At 34.7% G+C, this 18,522-nt stretch overlaps 1 protein-coding gene and 1 long non-coding RNA gene across 2 annotated transcripts; one reads left to right on the top strand and one right to left on the bottom strand.

The window, feature by feature from the left end:
• The first annotated feature begins 126 nt into the window (after window positions 1-126).
• LOC121738799 lies at window positions 127-1,822 on the top strand. Its single transcript, XR_006037335.1, has 2 exons — window positions 127-674; window positions 1,371-1,822. It is a non-coding gene; the product is annotated as an uncharacterized LOC121738799 (long non-coding RNA).
• A 1,177-nt stretch (window positions 1,823-2,999) lies between these two features.
• LOC121739199 (alpha-tocopherol transfer protein-like) lies at window positions 3,000-13,016 on the bottom strand. The gene is made up of 7 exons (XM_042131548.1): window positions 12,907-13,016; window positions 8,425-8,610; window positions 6,914-7,073; window positions 6,396-6,457; window positions 5,057-5,250; window positions 3,854-4,058; window positions 3,000-3,536 (listed from the first exon to the last, which is right to left on the bottom strand). Exons 2-7 carry the CDS (start codon window positions 8,606-8,608, stop codon window positions 3,328-3,330), a joined length of 1,014 nt encoding a protein of 337 aa, XP_041987482.1. The 5' UTR covers window positions 8,609-8,610; window positions 12,907-13,016; the 3' UTR covers window positions 3,000-3,327.
• Between the last annotated feature and the right edge of the window lie 5,506 nt (window positions 13,017-18,522).

Genomic DNA, 18,522 nt, shown 5'->3' with positions numbered 1-18,522 from the left:
ATTCAAAAGGAGCATTAATCTACTTGCCCCTTTTAATATTTTGTGGTATAATTTAACTTATCAGTAGTAGATTTTTTTTTTATTTTGACAATAATACCATTCAGGTCCTAATAGAATATTTTAATGATAAGCGTTAAGCATGTTAATAATAAAAATATACAGGAAAATATTTGATTCCTTTCGTAAATGTTTCTAAAATAACGTTTTCAATTAGAAAGCTTAATAATTAGGTGTCGTGTAAAAATTAATTTGCCACATTAATGTCTTAAAAACTAAGGAATTGTCTAGAAATATAAATGTTGTTATTATAAGAATTTGTAATGAAGTAAAACTGTTTTGAATGTGTTTTTTAAATTTAAAATGTTTTTGAAAATAAAACTGTGAAATTTTTAACGTTTAGTTAAATACAGTAAACAATTAAGTTAAAGGATATTTCACACAAAGCATTCTGAGGTTATTAATAAACTTTAAGACTCTTGCGGGTACCATTTTATGAGGAATTTGAAATAGACTCGAAATCATTTCATAATGCGTAGTCTGAATTTTGTGACGTATCATAGTATATGATTTAATGTATACGACTAGACATTAAAGCCAGAGACTATTTCAACTGCCAAACATAGTTTAAAAATAGAGCTAAGCCGTACTTTGACTGCCACATTCATAATTTAGTCGTAATACGAAAAGTGTTCAATTTTATTATTAGGCCGTTTGCACACAGACGTTTGCGGCAAACTGCGAAAAGCGTCAATAAAGAATAGAGCGAGATTCAACATAACGCAGAGGCAGAAGATCTGCAAGCCACTTTTTTGTCGTTGACGGAGTTGCCATGTGTAAACAGCCTTAGTTCGTTAACTATAGTTTGTGCGTTTTGTGATGATATGGGTGACACATAATTATTGACAATTGTAGGGAAGTTACCAAAAAAATTATCTATAATTTAAAAATATCGAATCACTTCGTAAAGGAATTGCAATCGAAATTATCGTTTTCGTACTGACGTTTCAGAGTGACGCCGGCGATTTAAAATGGCCGCCATTTTTTATCGATTTGATTATGATTCAACAGTGTCAATCTCTATTGGCATAAGTTCCGTTTCATGCATCTGACATTTTTCAAATATTTTCCTAACAATAATTTTTACTCCTGTTTTCACAGTTAAAATTTATAATTTTATATTAATACGTTAGCATTTAGCAACTTTTCATTTTTATTCATTTACAATTATAGGAAACATATTTTGTTTATGTAGATGGAATAATATAATTTATTACATTTTGATTTTTTTGTTTTCTTGTTAAAAAAACCCGTAGCAAGGAATATGAGAAGTGTCACCCATATCATCTTAAAACGCTCAAACTATAATAAAGTGTGATTATTTGCGCTTTGTGTAAAATAATCCTGAAAATATTTCCCGTCATTTTTTAAATTGTAAAGTTCTAAAGTGCCTAGTTTCTTAGAAATGTAAAAACGGTTCATAGATTTCAGTTTATGTTAGCTATTTTCGGATTAATTTTAGACGTTCCTAAACCGTTAGACAGCTTTGAAACTAAATGTGTCAAACGCTATTTATTAGAGCCAATGTTGGGTATTTGTAAGTTTTGTAAGAGCGTGGACTGTAATTTCTAAAGCAAATCGCAGGAATGGAGATAGGTCACTTTGCCTATTAGCTAAAAAGATGCCAAAAAGTATTCTAAGCAAAAGCAAGTTGGATTTAGACTAATAAGTGCCAAATTATAAAGTGCCCTGTTTCCTTTTCTTGATTTGCAAAACTACCACTTCGGTAGCTTATGAGGTTTTTAATAAATGAAATACATAGAAATTTTTTCTTTTTTATTCCCCTAAAACAATACCCCTGATTTACACTTTTAACTATCACTAAATAACATTTAACCTAGGTCTTACTTTAATAATACACTATATATTCAGACTTTAATGTAAATGTATGCCTTATACTAAAAGTGATTAATTAACCTGATTATAATATTAATAATATGATGTACCTTACATTACATCACATACATCTATATTCTATATATATAAAAATGGATTTCCAATTGTGTTAGTAACGCTATAACTCGATAACAGCTGAACCGATTCTGCTAATTTTAGTCTTAAAAATATCCTTGAAGTCCGAGGACGGTTTTTAAGTGACACGAAGTTCACCGGGACATTTAATGAACATTTAATGATGAAGTTTCTATAGAAAGAAATCTGATGGCAAAAACTGAGAAAATTAATTGACTCTAGCAATACTGGGATAATTGGAATAAAACATTTTGATCCTTTTCTTTCCTTTAGCGGCTTATTCTCTGTGTGCAACATGCAAATATAAAAAAAATATCCAATGATATAATATCCAATATTTTTTGGAAAACTTGCGGTCAGAATTTGCCATTGGATTCTGGTAGACCTCTGACTTATAGTAACAGTGAATCTTTTAAGTACTTAATTATTCAGGTACTTACACTTAATTTCATAGTCTAATAACTTGCAGCGTTTCTCTCGAGTATACCTAATTACCTAAACAATTAGTCGGAACATTAACACTAAACTTCACGCTTTAACTTTACCAACGACTATTGACCGACAAATATAATGCATTTTCATTCATTAACAGCCGTTCCCAATATTCAATCTATCCCTGGTTTGACATACAACCGATCGCAGCTAACATTGAATTGACATAAAATATATGTCTCTTATGTCTAATGTGAGCTATTCCTATCTCCAGTAGGGCAAAACCAGAGATAGATCAAATATTGGGAACGGCCGGTTCACAAACGTCAGTTCTATGGAAATCGGAAGTGAAGTGTCGCGACCATAAAGTTAAAGGTATAATGCTAAGTACTGACATACGGTTTTGCTCGATAGTTTTACTCCAAATCGAGCAATTACCACCGTGTGGACCGCAAGACTGACAGCTCGAAGGCTCGCTTCGAGTTTTTTATATATGTCAAATTATTATGTCATTTCCTTCGATTCGGAGTAATACTATCGAGCAAAACGGTATGTGAGTACTTAGCATTATATTAACTTTATGGTCGCGAAGTGTCGTATCGCTTGTGCGGTTTCACCTTAAAGGTGATGTTTAATATGCGTGTCCACTGGATCGGAGTCAGACTGTACGGTAAGTCAGCATCCGTTGCACACATCGTCGTTGTGAAGCGTGCAGTGCGTCGTCAAAAATAGCATATTTGCCATTTTGTAAATACGGCATTGCACGTCCGTACGCAGAGTATATTAATTACAAAATGGCAAATGTGAGTCCTGATTCCAATACAGTAGACGCGTAGCTTTAACAACAGGCGTTGGTGTAATTACCACTTAATCTACTTCTAGTTTTCTGAAGTTGCCCGTGAGTCCTCTCATGGCGTCGCCAACGGCGTCTGCGCCCGCGCACGTATTCGCGCCTGCACGTAACGCGGATATAGCGCCCTCTCGCGCCGCTTCGCTATACAACTCTAAACGGACGGCCATCTTGTCGTTCATGAGGAGAGTGTCGCGTTTCGCTTCCATCTCCTCTTTCCAGAGTTCTGTAATCGATGAAATTTTTTAATGATGAAGCTTTGTTAATCAATCAGAAAATGTTTATAATGAGCTTTAATACTTTTCTCTCTCGAAAAGTATTAAAGCTCATTATAAACTTGATTATTATAGGTCTTATCCTTGCAAATTCACCGCCAAATTACACAGGTCTGTATACTATTGCCAATCGCTTATCAAAATAATCTTCTTTCATAAACATGAATAACGATAGAGATAGAGAAGATTATTCTATGTTTATGTTATTACAAACTGTCGATTGGGCCTAGCCCTAGACATAACAATGGACAGTGTAAAGGGAGCTCACCAATCATCTCCTTCATGGGCATTTTGCCACCGTATTCCTGTGGGAGCACGCTCTTATCTATCTCCACGTCGTCCACGGCTGTGTATAGTTTGACTCGCTTCCGGATCTTCTCCGATATTAGACCCATGCCGAAATCGAGGGCAAACTTGATCGTTGGATGCACGTGCACGCCGTAGATTTCCTTGTGTCTTAGGGGGATGGTGCGCTGAAATAAGAAATTATTGAGAGATGATAGCTATATAGTCTGTAGAGTATTGAAGAGAGGGCAAGCTACTGCAGTGGATTATTGTAGATAAATACAGGTTATACCTACACTGTTTACAGTGATACCAGGGCCGAATTTATATTTTTTATGAGCATAGGCCATTGTAATTTCGCCGCCCCTAAGTACGAACTCTGCCGCCATCCTTGGACGCTGTCGCCCATAGGCCATGGCCTATACTGCCTATCAGTGGCGTAACTATAGTTACGCCACTGACAGCCAGGGCTGGCAAAATGCCACGGGCTCCCGACCCAAAAAAGGCCGTCAGAAATTTTTATACACTGTTTTATAATTAACGTTTAATGGGACGATTTTTACTGATAGGACCCCATCAATTTGCCAAGGGCCCCGGATTCTATAGTAACGCCATGCCATGTACATAAATCCAGGGCTGAGTGATACAGTGCTGATACAGCATCGGAATCCAGTGATACCAACATAGCTACAATACCAATGGAAATCAGTAATAAGTTGTCATAGTCCATTTCTTCTATAAACCTTTTGAAATTCAAAGTACGAATAATATATATAAGTACGTAATTTAAAAGTATGGCTACTTACTGCAATTTCTAAACGTTACGTCTACTGGCTTATATCAAACAAATCTTTAATGAATCACGATTTCAGCACAACGCACGTTACATTTTTAATATTATGAATAAAAGATTCGTATTTTTGGCCGTGAATACAATACGTTGCGTAATAATAAAACCTTGGAACTAGAATAATGGAGGGTATTTTTAATGTGCATTATTAACATTAAAACGCCGTTTCTTCATTAATCGTACCTATTTACGATTACGTTTGTTAGCCGTCATTTATAATACGAATAGTGTAAGTAGTAAAATCATTTAAAAACTCTATAAAATACTTTAGACCGCTATGGCTCTTTTTTGACTAAGTTTCCATCGTATTTACCATTCGTCGGTTACGAAACCCACCTCTCCATTCTTCACAATCCTCACAGCTTCCTTCGGCGTGAAGAGTGTCATATGCGGGAAGCTGACTCCTGAACCGTCAGCATAATGCACCAATCCCCGCACCTGGACTTCCTCGTCCTCCATAAGGGTCTCATACACGATCGCCATCACCCGACACATATCTTGGTTCGTGTATTTGTACGGGTCGAACACACCTTAAATGTAGAGTTGTCACGTTTAAAGAGGTATCTAATGCTAATATGTAATGCTTCAGAAATCATCATACTGGTTTGTGAAGTTGAATGAGGTATTCTTTGCTTAAGCCAAGCATTCTAATTGAATTTTGCTTGAGCATTTTAATGTAAGCCTTTATGGATTAATGTAATTACTTTTGTAATTTACACTAATAAGTAATAATCTATCGTTCAAACCACAAAACTTCGCATGAAGACCTGTGTTTGTATGAAATATGACTGATTTCATCAAAGCTTTGTTTCAATCATAATAATAATTGCCGAAAAAAGTTTTTTGTTGTGTATTTTAAGTAATAATAAAATAGCCGTATCATCGGTGCGTTACTGCAAAAACAATTCGCTACAAAAAGTCAAAAACTAGTATAGGTACTTAGGTAATTTTTACAGGTACACCGAATGATGCGAGCGCTTCCTAGCTAGAGCTATATTATCTTATCTTATATCTTTAAACGAGCAATTCTTGTATATATATAATTGGAATCTCGGAATCGGCTCCAACCATTGTCATGAAATTTAGTACCTATAATAGGGGGTTTCGGGGGCTATAAATCGATCTAGCTAGGAATCATTTTTAGAAAATGTAATTTTATTCGTGTTTTATCGAATACCGAGCAAAGCTCGGTCAAATAGCTAGTTATATAAATTAAAATTAAATAGCTATAAGTAATTAAGTATATATAATTGGAATCTCGGAATCAGCTCCAACGATTTTCATGAAATTTAGTATATAGGGGGTATCAGGGGGCGATAAATCGATCTAGCTAGGAATCATTTTTAGAAAATGTCATTTTATTCGTGTTTTATTGAATACCGAGCAAAGCTCGGTCAAATAGCTAGTTATTACTTATAACAAAGCTTAAAAATGAGTTTCTGTGCTATAAATACTTACATATAAATACTGACATACTTACCTTGTGACAAAATAAAATAAATCTGACTTCTAAATAAATAAATATTATGATGTAACCTATTTCAACAAAGCTAAAGTTAATCACAATTCATAAGCATAATGGATGATACATATACAGCGAATATATAATATACAAATGGGATAAACATAAATACACTAAATACCGTGGTTGCTGATAGAATAAAGTTATATCTACCAGGCCTGTATATCACAACGCGACGGCCCTTCGCGTCTCTGAAGGGACTCACAAAAATATACCTGCAACATAAGAATAAAACAGACAATTTTCAAAAATAAGTAAAGGAAAAATTGGTAAAGTTGCTTTAAACTATGCGCTTTTTCTTCATTTTTAACGAGCATTGATTTCTCTATTTAAATTCTCCAAACTCCAATATCAACAAATATGACAATTGACCAACCACAAAAGTCCCTTAGTATGATCAGGAACTACAGGAACATGGCTGATGGCATGCTGTAGGTAAATGTCTTGAAGATATGTCTTGAAGATAAAACATAATATGAGAGTAGGAGGTTCGTTTTTCCAGTTTAAAACTCCACCTTTAAGCAATATTTGGTCATTGGCATACCTAAGGATTTTTTGTCGACGAAAATCTATAAGTACCTACTTATTTGAAAATTGTCCATTACATTAATCATACTTCAGAAACCAACATATTTTAACCATTTGACTCAAGAAATATTGACGATACTTACCCTAAATCAAGGATCTCCATGATAACAGGTAGTTTGTAGTCGAGCTGATTGAAGGCAATGCCCCAAGACTGTCTAAGCAGCATGTACCGCTCTATTGCCTCTTGGGCCATTGGGACACTGAACTTCTTGGTGCGCAGGAACCGGAGCAAAAAGTTTGAGTCTGAAATTTGGGTTTATAAAAATACAAGGTGTTTTTTCAATGGGTTTATAAACTAGGAAACCGCTAGTTTTTTCCACTACTAGAAAAGTATGAGCAAAAGAAACGAGGTGGGTATTTTTCGTTCAACGACGAAGGAAAAATATAATTTAGCATATTTACATAATAATAATATATAGCAAGATTATTTTAATTTTTATTGATCTAGTTATGGGATTTTTTGTAATAGATCTAATAGAGTAAAAGCCAGGGACAGCCAAGATTTTAATCATTTTTTATATTAGTTAATTGATTCCCACTGCCAGACTTAAAGCTCTTTCTTAAAGCTCTTGAGGTGGTCTGGCCACTGGCAGACCACCTCAAAGTACAGTTGCTAATTCCCACTGGAAGCAACTACCAAAATGTCCGGCAGTGAAAGACGAGACTCCTGCAGACTGCAGTTACCTCAAAGAAAATAAGATAAAAAAGAGCTTTAAAAATAGAGCTTATATGGAGGATAGGTGGAACTTCAGAACTGGATTTCTCCTAAAGTAACTACGGCCGGAACTCCATAGTTGCAGGTCGTTCTTTAACCTATATAGGGGTCATAAACTGTTTTATAAAATCACGAAAGTCTGGCTGTCGCTGGCTTTTGGACCATAATAAAATATAATATGATTGATGTTATGTATTTAAATTATATCAATCATCGAAATCAACTAAGGTTTTTTTTAAGGTGGCAAAAACATTTCTTCGTCAAAACGATGCATTTGATTCTTGAATTCTAAATAATTGCGTTTTTATTATTTTCTCGACTGTTACGAATATAGCAATTATGATAACACATCTTCCGCGCTGACCGTGACCAATTGTAGCCTACAGGCGTAGAAAAACCGGCAAAGAAAATTATAAATTTACGGTACTTTTATTACGAAATTTATAAAAAAAACCCGCCGATAAAAAACTGCATCTCTACATTTTTAATCAACTCTACATTTTCCAGCAGTGAGCGGGCTGGTAAATGGTGAAAATTTAAATACTGCTAAGGACACTGTCGATCATGTCCGCTTTCAAACGAATACTTCGAAATCGGTCCACCCGTTTGGACTTTCAATGCCACGATGCCACGAATCGACACAGTTGTCTTGCCATCCTACGCCTGCTGCAGGGTTTTTCACAATTCCCGTACTATCTTCAATCGAAAACTTGCCACGCTCATTATCATTGGTGTTCATCGTAATCAGCATTTATTAGCGTCGCACTGAAAATACCGAAGCCGACTCGAATCACTAAATTGTGAAACGATTAAAATGAGATATGCCATCAGGCAGACGGTAAAACGTATGAAGAAAATCCATAAAATGAATGAACTTACCCATTCTCACAGCCATGAACTTGGGGCTCTGCTCCAGCCAGATCCTCAGCGCTTCTAACGCCTGGGATCTGGCATTCTCCGTCTCCCTCAGTTCCTCTTCAGCAATCGCCGCCGTTTCAGCTGACAGCGGGCATTTATACTCGTCCGCCTCCGTCAGATGTCGCTTGGTGGTCCTTCGAGACATTTCTGGAAAGATGACACGGGATTTTATTTTATAAGGTTCTTTTAACGAATGTCTAAGTCAGATTTGCTGAGATGAATTAGTATTATTTACAAAGATAATAATAATTTTAACTTCCATAAGTAATGAGTTATTTATTGTTGAATCAAATTAATTATGACCTTGTTGCATTCTCATAGTCCATAGAAACATGGCAATCAATAGTAACTCTTGCGCTATTACCTTTACTGTGAATTCTATATTATACGGGACACATACACACCCTAAAACCCTAAAGTATTATTACTTTTTTGTTACACCTTACCTTACCTTTTTTGTTGTACCTCCAACATGTAGGTATGCCAAGGCTGTATTATTATACAAGGGAAGGAACTAAATAAGGCATAATAATATTGTTTTTTAATAACAAACTTAACTGTAGAGACCGTGAAGGTCACATTAAATTTAATCCAAATTACACTTTAAAATGTGTAAAATTTTCTTTTGCTACGCCTCTATACCTTTAAATATTAATTTTATAGTAAATAAAAAAAAAGCAGATAATTTTTATAGTTAGTTTACTATTAAGATTGTTCATATTTTATAACTTAGATGAAACGTTACAATAATTACCTAACGGATTAAGTTTTTAACTAAACAAATTGTGATTATAGTTGCAGTAAAATATCGCAACATTTTTACGGTTATCTTTCATAATATTGTATAACCTAGTAAGTACTAAGAACTTAACAAGTTAAATGGAGTTTATAGAGTAGACAAATTATTCTGCTTAAAATAAGTGCAACATTTTAACTTCGTACGAATCGTAGGTTATATAACTTATTAGTTATTATCTATATTCTATATAAATATTAATGAATTTTTAATTTTGTTAGTCCCGCTAAAACTCGAGTACGGCTAAACCAATATGGCTAATAATTTTAGTCTTGAAATATTCGTCAAATTCATATTAAGAGTGACGGAGAGATTAGATAACAATATTTGTCACTAGAATAAAATCTTTTAATCTGTTTGGGTTTAACTTATTTAATAATTATATTATATTATATAATTAAATATAATTTGGACAGACTTGCGCTCTATTTTTTTTGTCCTTAAAATTTCAAATTCAAAAATGAAAATATCCTAAATATTTTAATTTTTGGAAACGTTAAATAGTAAGTTTGAGGATATATACCTTAATATGTATTATACTAATATTATAAAATATGTAAACTGCAAAGGTATGTTTGTTCTTCGCTGTTGCGAGTAACTTCGTCTTGCGGAAACGATCTATCTAGTTTTCATATTAACACGAAGACTGCTGAGATCCATTTTCTTATTATAGTAATCAAAGTTAGGAGGATTTCAGAGCTGACGGGAAGGCAGGTGTGCCAATATTTTAGCCTGTCACATCTGAGTCTTGTCTTTCACAACTTCTTGCAAAATATTGACTTGCACGCGTCGGTCGGGACTACGAGTAGGTATACCTTTGTACTATAGCTTTACAAATTACAACATTCCGATCTTAAGCAACGATATAATTTTCGTTACATAATAATTTTGGGCGATTGCGTATCTTAGAAAAAGCGATCTGTCATTTTGTTTACGAAATCTTTTTTGTGCGATGGTACCAGATGGTGCTAATAGAAGTGTAGCAATAAGCTAACTAATGATTGTGATCTAGTTTAAGCACTATATTATAACTTTATTAGCCAGGGTATTAACTATTAAGCCACCTTTAATAATCTGGGTAAAAGTTAAAATAAACATGCTATGTTCCTAATAAAACATAAACTTTTAAACAATATCTAGACAATAAATGGACATAGGTCATAAAAACATGAGCACTATAATTGTCAAAATGATTTTAAGTAATTTAAGTTTTGTATAATATTTGCATATTATTTGAATGATACGTTGTGTTTAATCAAAACGAGAAACGAGCCGTAATATTTATAGTTCAATATATTCATGAATGAAACATTTTAATGAAATTATGAAAAAGTATTGAAACCGTAAAAGCTTCTTATAACTAAGTAGGTTTTTATCCTGTTGCGAAGAAACAGGAATCACGCGATCCTTTCAACATATTTTATGGGTCTTCAACACGTCTTCAAATTTTATTCCTCTCACAAACATTTTCAAAGTTAATTATTAACCATCTTTCAAAAAAGGAGGCGGTTATTATTTGCGGTTCCGATTCTCCGGTCAAGGTCTTACCGGCGACTCGTCCGGCACGTATTTTACGTAACATACGTTTTTGGGGTCAAAACTGAACATAATAGTAGGTCTCTGTCGATATTACGATAAATACGTAAATACCACGGTCCACAGTTCATTGAAGAAAATCGTGTTTTTAATTGAATTTTTAGTAGGAAAAACTTTTTATCTAATACTAATTCATTTTTATTTCAATAAGACGTAAAATATTATACAATACCTACGTACTTAATGTATTGGAAAAAATCATTAAATGACACATAGATAAGGAATATAACACGTCGTAGTTGCATTCTACTACTAGTAGGTAATACTAAGTATAATATTATAGAACCTTCTTCCTTTTTGGAGTTGGAAAAAAGTATCGAAGAATGTATACTATAGAAAAACTCCCTTGCGAGCATTTACTGAACGTCAAGAAAACAAAATAAAACTAGAACAAACAAAATAGTTTTGTTTAACAACACCACATACCTACCTAGTTACCTACACATACGTCGTGATAACACCCCTCTATTTGTTTAGGTTAAATATAAGTATATATATGTCGCAGCCGACTGGTTTAAATAGCCGTTCAATCAAACAGCTAGCCCTTTGACTGAACAACGCCATTCAATCACACGGCTATACGTCGTTTAGCCGACTTGTTGACTACAACGTTCAACACTACAGCTAGACGACGCTTAGCCAACTGGTTTGTTTTTGTTTTGGCGGGGGGCTGCGCCCCCCGAGCCCCCCTTTTATTTGGCGGCGGTCACCGGCTGCTGCCGCAGCACGCTCGCTTCGCTCGCTCGGCTCCCTCTGTGTTGTGGTCTAAGTTCTAACCTAACCTAACCAACTTTTGGACTTTCTGGATTGTGTTTGTTTTTGTTTTGACGGGGGGCTGTGCCCCCCGAACCCCCCTTTCGAGGGAGGCTGCGTCCATCCATTTCATAATCCCGTAATTTCTCCTCGAATATTTGTTGACATTTTAATTCACTCGTATGTGCCTCCACAATTTTTGTCTCTTTAATAACACTTGTAATTTTTATTAACTACTTTCTCTCCGAAAAACAACCACAAACACCAACAAACACCTGCTAGTTGAAGCCATATTGTAAATAAAACGCACCTAGCGCCGCAGCGGTGCGCGCTGAACTATTTCAATTAGACGGCGGCTTTTGAATCAGCTGTAGTGTTGAACGTTTTGAGCGACTAAAATATTCAATATATAAGCTAGACGTGTGATTGAATGGCGTTGTTCAGTCAAAGGGCTAGCTGTTTGATTGAACGGCTATTTAAACCAGTCAGCTGCGACATATACACCCCAGTTTTAAAATACAAAGAAAATCTACTTGAAAAATTTACCGGTTACCTACAAAAATACAAAGAAAATCAACTTGAAAAATCTACCGGTTACCTACTTTGAATTGTCGGAGTTGTAAGTTTTGTAATACTTTTAAGCGAATGAACGCAATTTTAGTAACAACCACTCATTTACACTGGCACCCCTCGATCGCGGATTCTTGGAAATGTATTGTTATTCTATTGTTATCGCGGTCGAATTCGACCGCTTGGGAGATATAATTCTATACAATTATGCATATTATTATTTTATATTTATAATCCAGCCTTAGTTAATATCAATATAGGCAATAGGCTATAAAATGACAGTCTATCAATTCTTAATACTTATACAGTATTAGATACCTAATCAATTTATTGTATAGACAGGTTTTGAAGTTTAAATAAAAGAAATGAATTTTGAAGTTAGGTACTCTATGCATTCAAGCAAAAGTAATTAAAAATATCAAAAATAAAAATTAATAATAAATTATCAACAATAATAACATAAGGAAATAGCAGCATTCTTTGATACTTTATCGCCATAATTTAGACAAATAATTACTTAAAAAAATGTTTTAAATTGCTAGCAAAATACATGGGAATATTTGATGGCTTATCTCATATTTTGTATGCAAGAAAAAAAAACAATGAAGTAAATAAATTTTTAAATTGAGAACACAAATTATATATTGTCAAAAACATTTAAATTAAGAACACATTTAAATTGTGAAATTTCAAATATCGCACAGCATGCAAATCAGCTAAAAAATTACCTGTCAAAATAGAGTAAATTTCCAAAGTCAGTCCGTCCACACTACGCGGCGCTCACTCAGTAACTGGGGACTCACGAAATACCGCACTGTCTTTTGCTTTTCGATGATGCAGTGGCTCCTAAACTATTACAGTAACACGTTGAGACATTTGCGCCGTCACCAGTAACGATGCCAGGGGTAGACAACCATTTTGGTTGAAGTCACTATTCGAAAAAATTCGACACTGAACAGCAGCATAACTTATTGTTTATGAAATAAACAATAAGTTATGCTGCTGTTCAAACAGTTTACTTCACTTACAAATAAGTTAATGTATTTGTAAGAAATTAGTTAACTGGTTTAACTCTACAATTTCAAATCGGAGCTAAAGCTTAGGTCACAGAACAATCTTTACTACCAAAATTTCTGTAAAATTAAATTATCTGATAGACAGAAGAATATTCTTCTTTCTAAGAGCAGCAACTATGTAGAAACTGGGCTATTTACTTCATTAGGAACAGTCCTATTTGCTTCACAGGTAAGCTAGGGGACGGTAAATTGGCAAATATTCAAGAAACAAAACTTTTATGGTACGGTAGAGAGATAGAGACTGCGCATAGAGCACGTTTCGTTTGCTCGATATGCTCAAATATTTATATAATATAAGATTACATTAAGTATATTGATTTCAATGATATTTTAGAGTGGTACTACTTATTATATTGGTTATATCTCTCCTACATTCAAAAAAAGAAAACAGAATCTGTCACAAATACTCTTGTATTCCATATCAAATTATGTAGAGTTTTGGTTGGACTGTATTCAAATGAGGGTAGGGAGTGTTAAGGACTAACCCTAAAGTGTCGATTTTATAATTCATTTTTATACTTGAAAATAAGCCCCGAATTGCTTTATTTTCTGAAATTAGATACTACATTAAATATTTCCGAAAATTCGATCTGAGCAAAAACACGATATTATCTTAAAATTTTGTCGATAGAAAAAAATCACAGAGATGCATCTAATTTTCACGAATTTTTCATTTATTGCCATAACCGTGCATTGAACTAAGTTATTATTTTAATACATTGTATAAAATTCTATCATTGAGAGATCGACCTAGCGGATTTTTAAAATGTTGTATATTTATCGAGTTATCGAGAAAAAACTAATTTGGCGATGAATTTGCGTCGTTCTTTTTCACCTGGCATATGAAAGACGGGCGTGAGTGTGAAGAGAGAAGGACGATGTTTGATTTTTGGGGTTAGTCGCCCTCTTAAGCCGATAGGAATAGAGTAAGGACTCCGCCCATTCTTAAACCAAATATTACTAAATATATATTATTAATATGTTTAAACAGACCGTACAAATCTTGATATACCTTATTAATATGACTAAAATATAAACAAAATATGAAAATTTCTAGGCGATTGTTGCACAACAAAGAATATCATGAATTTTATACAATTTTGCATAACTAATAACATTATTTTTATAATAATTATAAGAAACTAGCTGACCCGGCGAACTTTGTACCGCCTAACAGTCAATTGAATGTTGTGTTACTTTTTAGCTGAACTAATTTAGGCTTTGATGAACGTAAAACAATGATACAAAATAATATATTTATATAGATAGAAACAAAAAAGTATTTTATTATGATGAATGATGATGAAAACATACATACAGAATGAGAATAAGAATAAAAAATAATAATTAAGTACTTCGAACTCATGTCAGAAAAAATTGATTGAAAACTATGTTGTGCAGATTGGGAAAAAAAATAAAACTACGAGTATTAATTCAATATCCGAAATATAATAAAAAGGCCCTGAACTTTCGAGACATAGACAATAGCTCAAAGAGTATATAACCACTACGTATGAATAGCTTATCAAGAAAAATCATAGACAACCTATAAAAAGAAAATTACACTTTTGTTAACCTGTAGATTTTTTTTCCTTAATCTTATAACCTTTACCAATTGATTTTTTATTCCCTAAATTCCGTTCCTTTCCGATGATTTTATGTTTTTACTGTAGAATAAATCTTAGGTATTATTTTCGGGCATTAAAAATTAAATAATTAATAAATAATTTTCGAAAATTAATGTCTAAAACAAACAAATATAACAGTACCTGAACTTTGTAGACATTTTACAAAAAATAAATTTCTGAACACGCACATGATGTCTTCAGAAAAAAATAAAGTTGTGGCTTAAATGTCTCAGCAACCAGGCCATGAGCTCCAAAAAAATAAATAGTTGTTACACTATTTGACAGGATTGGACAACAAATGTTTGACATGAAATAAACAAATCAGCATCACATCAGCATCTATTGAAATTATTAAGTATTCATTACACATATCGAGTTTTCATTGTTTTTAAGATGTATTCTGCTATTCGGGACGGAAACAAATCCAACAAATCAAAAACCATGGCAATCGGTCCAGCCGTTCTCGAGTTATAAGTGTTGTAACAAACACGACTTTCTTTTATATATATAGATAATATTTAATAAAGTTAACAATCAAACAGGAAAACTATCGTGCTATCGAAACTTCCAGTCAAAATCTTGTAGATTCAAATTTTAAACACCAATGCAGTAAATTTGAGGTTACAAATTACAATAACCAAAAAACATATTCATCAGAACAAAAACAACAAAAACAAGATATATTTGAAGATATTTCGTTAAGTCTTCTATAAGGTGAGACCACACTTGGCATGACTAACTACGATGCAGTGGAACGACACTCCATAGCGACAATTCAGAAGGGACGTTTTGTGTCGCGTAGCTCCCCTGTCGCTTTCGTGTAGTTCGGTATCGGCACTGACCTCTATAATACACTGGAGAGGCGATCGCTATCAATAAAATGTTCCTATTTGAAAATCGCCATATTGGCGCTGATTGCTATGTGAAAGCAGTAGTGAATGAACTTGGAACTACTATTTTGCAAATGGCGGTTGTCATTTTCTATGTAATTAGTTCACAGTACGCTCACCGCGGCGCTTCAAATCGGTACAAAAATTGCTGTCATTTTGTACGGCATAGCCTTTTTTTATGAAATAAGGGGGCAAACGAGCAAACGCGTCACCTGATGGAAAGCAACTTCCGTCGCCCATAGACACTCGCAGCATCAGAAGAGCTGCAGGTGCGTTGCCGGCCTTTTAAGAGGGAATAGGGTAATAGGGGCGGGGAGGGATAGGAAGGGAAGGGAAGGGAATAGGGGAGGATAGGGAAGGGAATAGGGTAGGGGATTGGGCCTCCGGTAAACTCACTCACTCGGCAAAACACAGCGCAAGCGCTGTTTCACGCCGGTTTTCTGCGAGAACGTGGTATTTCTCCGGTCGAGCCGGCCCATTCGTGCCGAAGCATGGCTCTCCCATGTAACTGTCCAGTGTATTATAAAGGTCAGTGGGTATCGGCCTAGCTCATTCATACAAAAAATAGATATATTCTGCCGCCAAGTGTCGCTCTGCTGCAGCGTAGTGCCACCTAGTGCGGTCTCGCCTTTATAGTCTTCGAGATGATACTTTGAACTTCGCTACAATATTACAATATTATTGTCTACAATATTACCGGTCGACGGTACCCCGCCGACCTCTGACTGACCATCAGCGAACACAGGATTATAAATTACATTAATCAGCCATTTGCTAAAACGTTCGTTTTAATGGAAATGTCAGTTAATATTTAATATTCTTTATTGGCTTAACGTCAGAATATATTAAACCAACACCAACAATAGATAAACTCCTTTCAGAAACTGGACGTGTACCGTAAGGTACTAATTATGTATTCTGTGCGTTAAGTTTGGTTTTACTGGTAATAATTCTAAAACCTATTAGTTAAGACACAAAAAAAATCAAAATTGCCTTTGACTGTGCAAAACGCGTCACTTAAGTATGCATATCTTTTAATTCATAATTTTTTTCTAGCACAAGTATCATCTTGTAGGTAACAAGATGATACTTGTGCTAGACCACGTTGTAAAAATATCATAATATCAACTTCTGGTACGTCAACTAAACTTAAGCTTTTAGAAAATTAAAATAATAAAAGTTATTTTAACGAATTTTATTCAATAAAATAAATATTGATAGCCACAAAATGTTTGTAATATCTACTTAATGATGCTTTAAGTGTTCGCAATTGGCCCGCCAAAGAGAATTAAATTTCGAAAAGATTTTGTAAGCATTGTTAAATAATTTTCTCTAGAGCGCATTAAGTGTTGCAGCCGGAATCTATGTGGTCATGCAATGTCATTTTACCAAAGGGCTCAGAGGTCAGATTTCGTGTTGTCCTATATAATTATTAAGCTTAAAATATTTATATTTTTATTCACTTATTTGTAATTTTCTGCAATTACAAACATGTTACTATAGGGAATCTTGTCGTTGGGATTGATTCTAATACATCGCGAGAAAAATTCGAGGTGTAAGGATCGGTCCCCTGTACCGTTCGAATAGGCTTAAAAACCTCCCTATATTATATGAATCATGTACCTACCTAGAATTATACCACATAGTAATATATTTTTAGCATTTTAGTTTTGAGGTTTTCGATGATTTAAGTTTAAAATAACTTGATTGCGATTACTCAACTTTGTGTCTAGCTAGTGCCAAACAACAATATAACTGGCATAAATAGTGATCACAAAACACCAAAATATAAATACTACTATGACAGATATTAATACTAACAAGTTACTGACCAGCTTTTCCCTTGTGGGCGCTGAAGGTCTAAAGCAAGGGTGGCCAAAATGTGGGCCAAAATTCGGAAGTAGAATTTTATCTCGTATAAATGGGGGCGTTGTGTAGAGACTTGGGTAGTAGCTTGGGGCCTGGGGGTGATTTATATCATCTGGATGCATTTTAAATTGAAATAATGGGGGCGCTAAAACACATTTTATACGTGGGAGAGCCATGCTTCGGCACGAATGGGCCGGCTCGACCGGATAAATACCACGTTCTCACAGAAAACCGGCGTGAAACAGCGCTTGCGCTGTGTTTCGCCGAGTGAGTGAGTTTGCCGGAGGCCCAATCCCCTAACCCCTACCCTATTCCCTTCCCTACCCTCAACTATTCCCTTCCCTTCCCTTCCCTTCCCTACCCTACCCTCCCCTATTACCCTATTCCCTCTTAAAAGGCCGGCAACGCACTTGCAGCTCTTCTGATGCTGCGAGTGTCCATGGGCGACGGAAGTTGCTTTCCATCAGGTGATCCGTTTGCTCGTTTGCCCCTTATTTCATAAAAAAAAATAAAGACAAAATAAGTTTGGGAACCCCTGAGTTACTCTAACAAAACTTAAATTCGATCCTTATAAATTGCAAACATTCAAGCATCAGCGTGGATTACAGCTTACAAGGTAACGGTCGATACTCCGTTGCGCGGAAATTAGATTATCGCGCGGGAACCGTACATTTTCTGGGATAAAAAGTATCATAAGTCCATATCAAAATTCAACAAAGTCGGTTCTTTGGCGTGAAGAGGCAATGCTAATAGACAGACGGACACACTTTCGGATTTATAGTATTAGTAAGGATTTTAATACTTAAAATTAAAATAATAAGTATTTCAAATTCTATTTGCTACCAGATGCCGCGATGTAGCCTTGTGTACGGCACACACGC

Source organism: Aricia agestis, chromosome Z, assembly GCF_905147365.1.
Source record: "Aricia agestis chromosome Z, ilAriAges1.1, whole genome shotgun sequence".
Classification (NCBI taxonomy): Eukaryota; Metazoa; Arthropoda; class Insecta; order Lepidoptera; family Lycaenidae; genus Aricia; species Aricia agestis.
The sequence above is the reverse complement of the archived record's forward strand: the minus strand, read 5'-3'. Positions and strand labels throughout refer to the sequence as shown.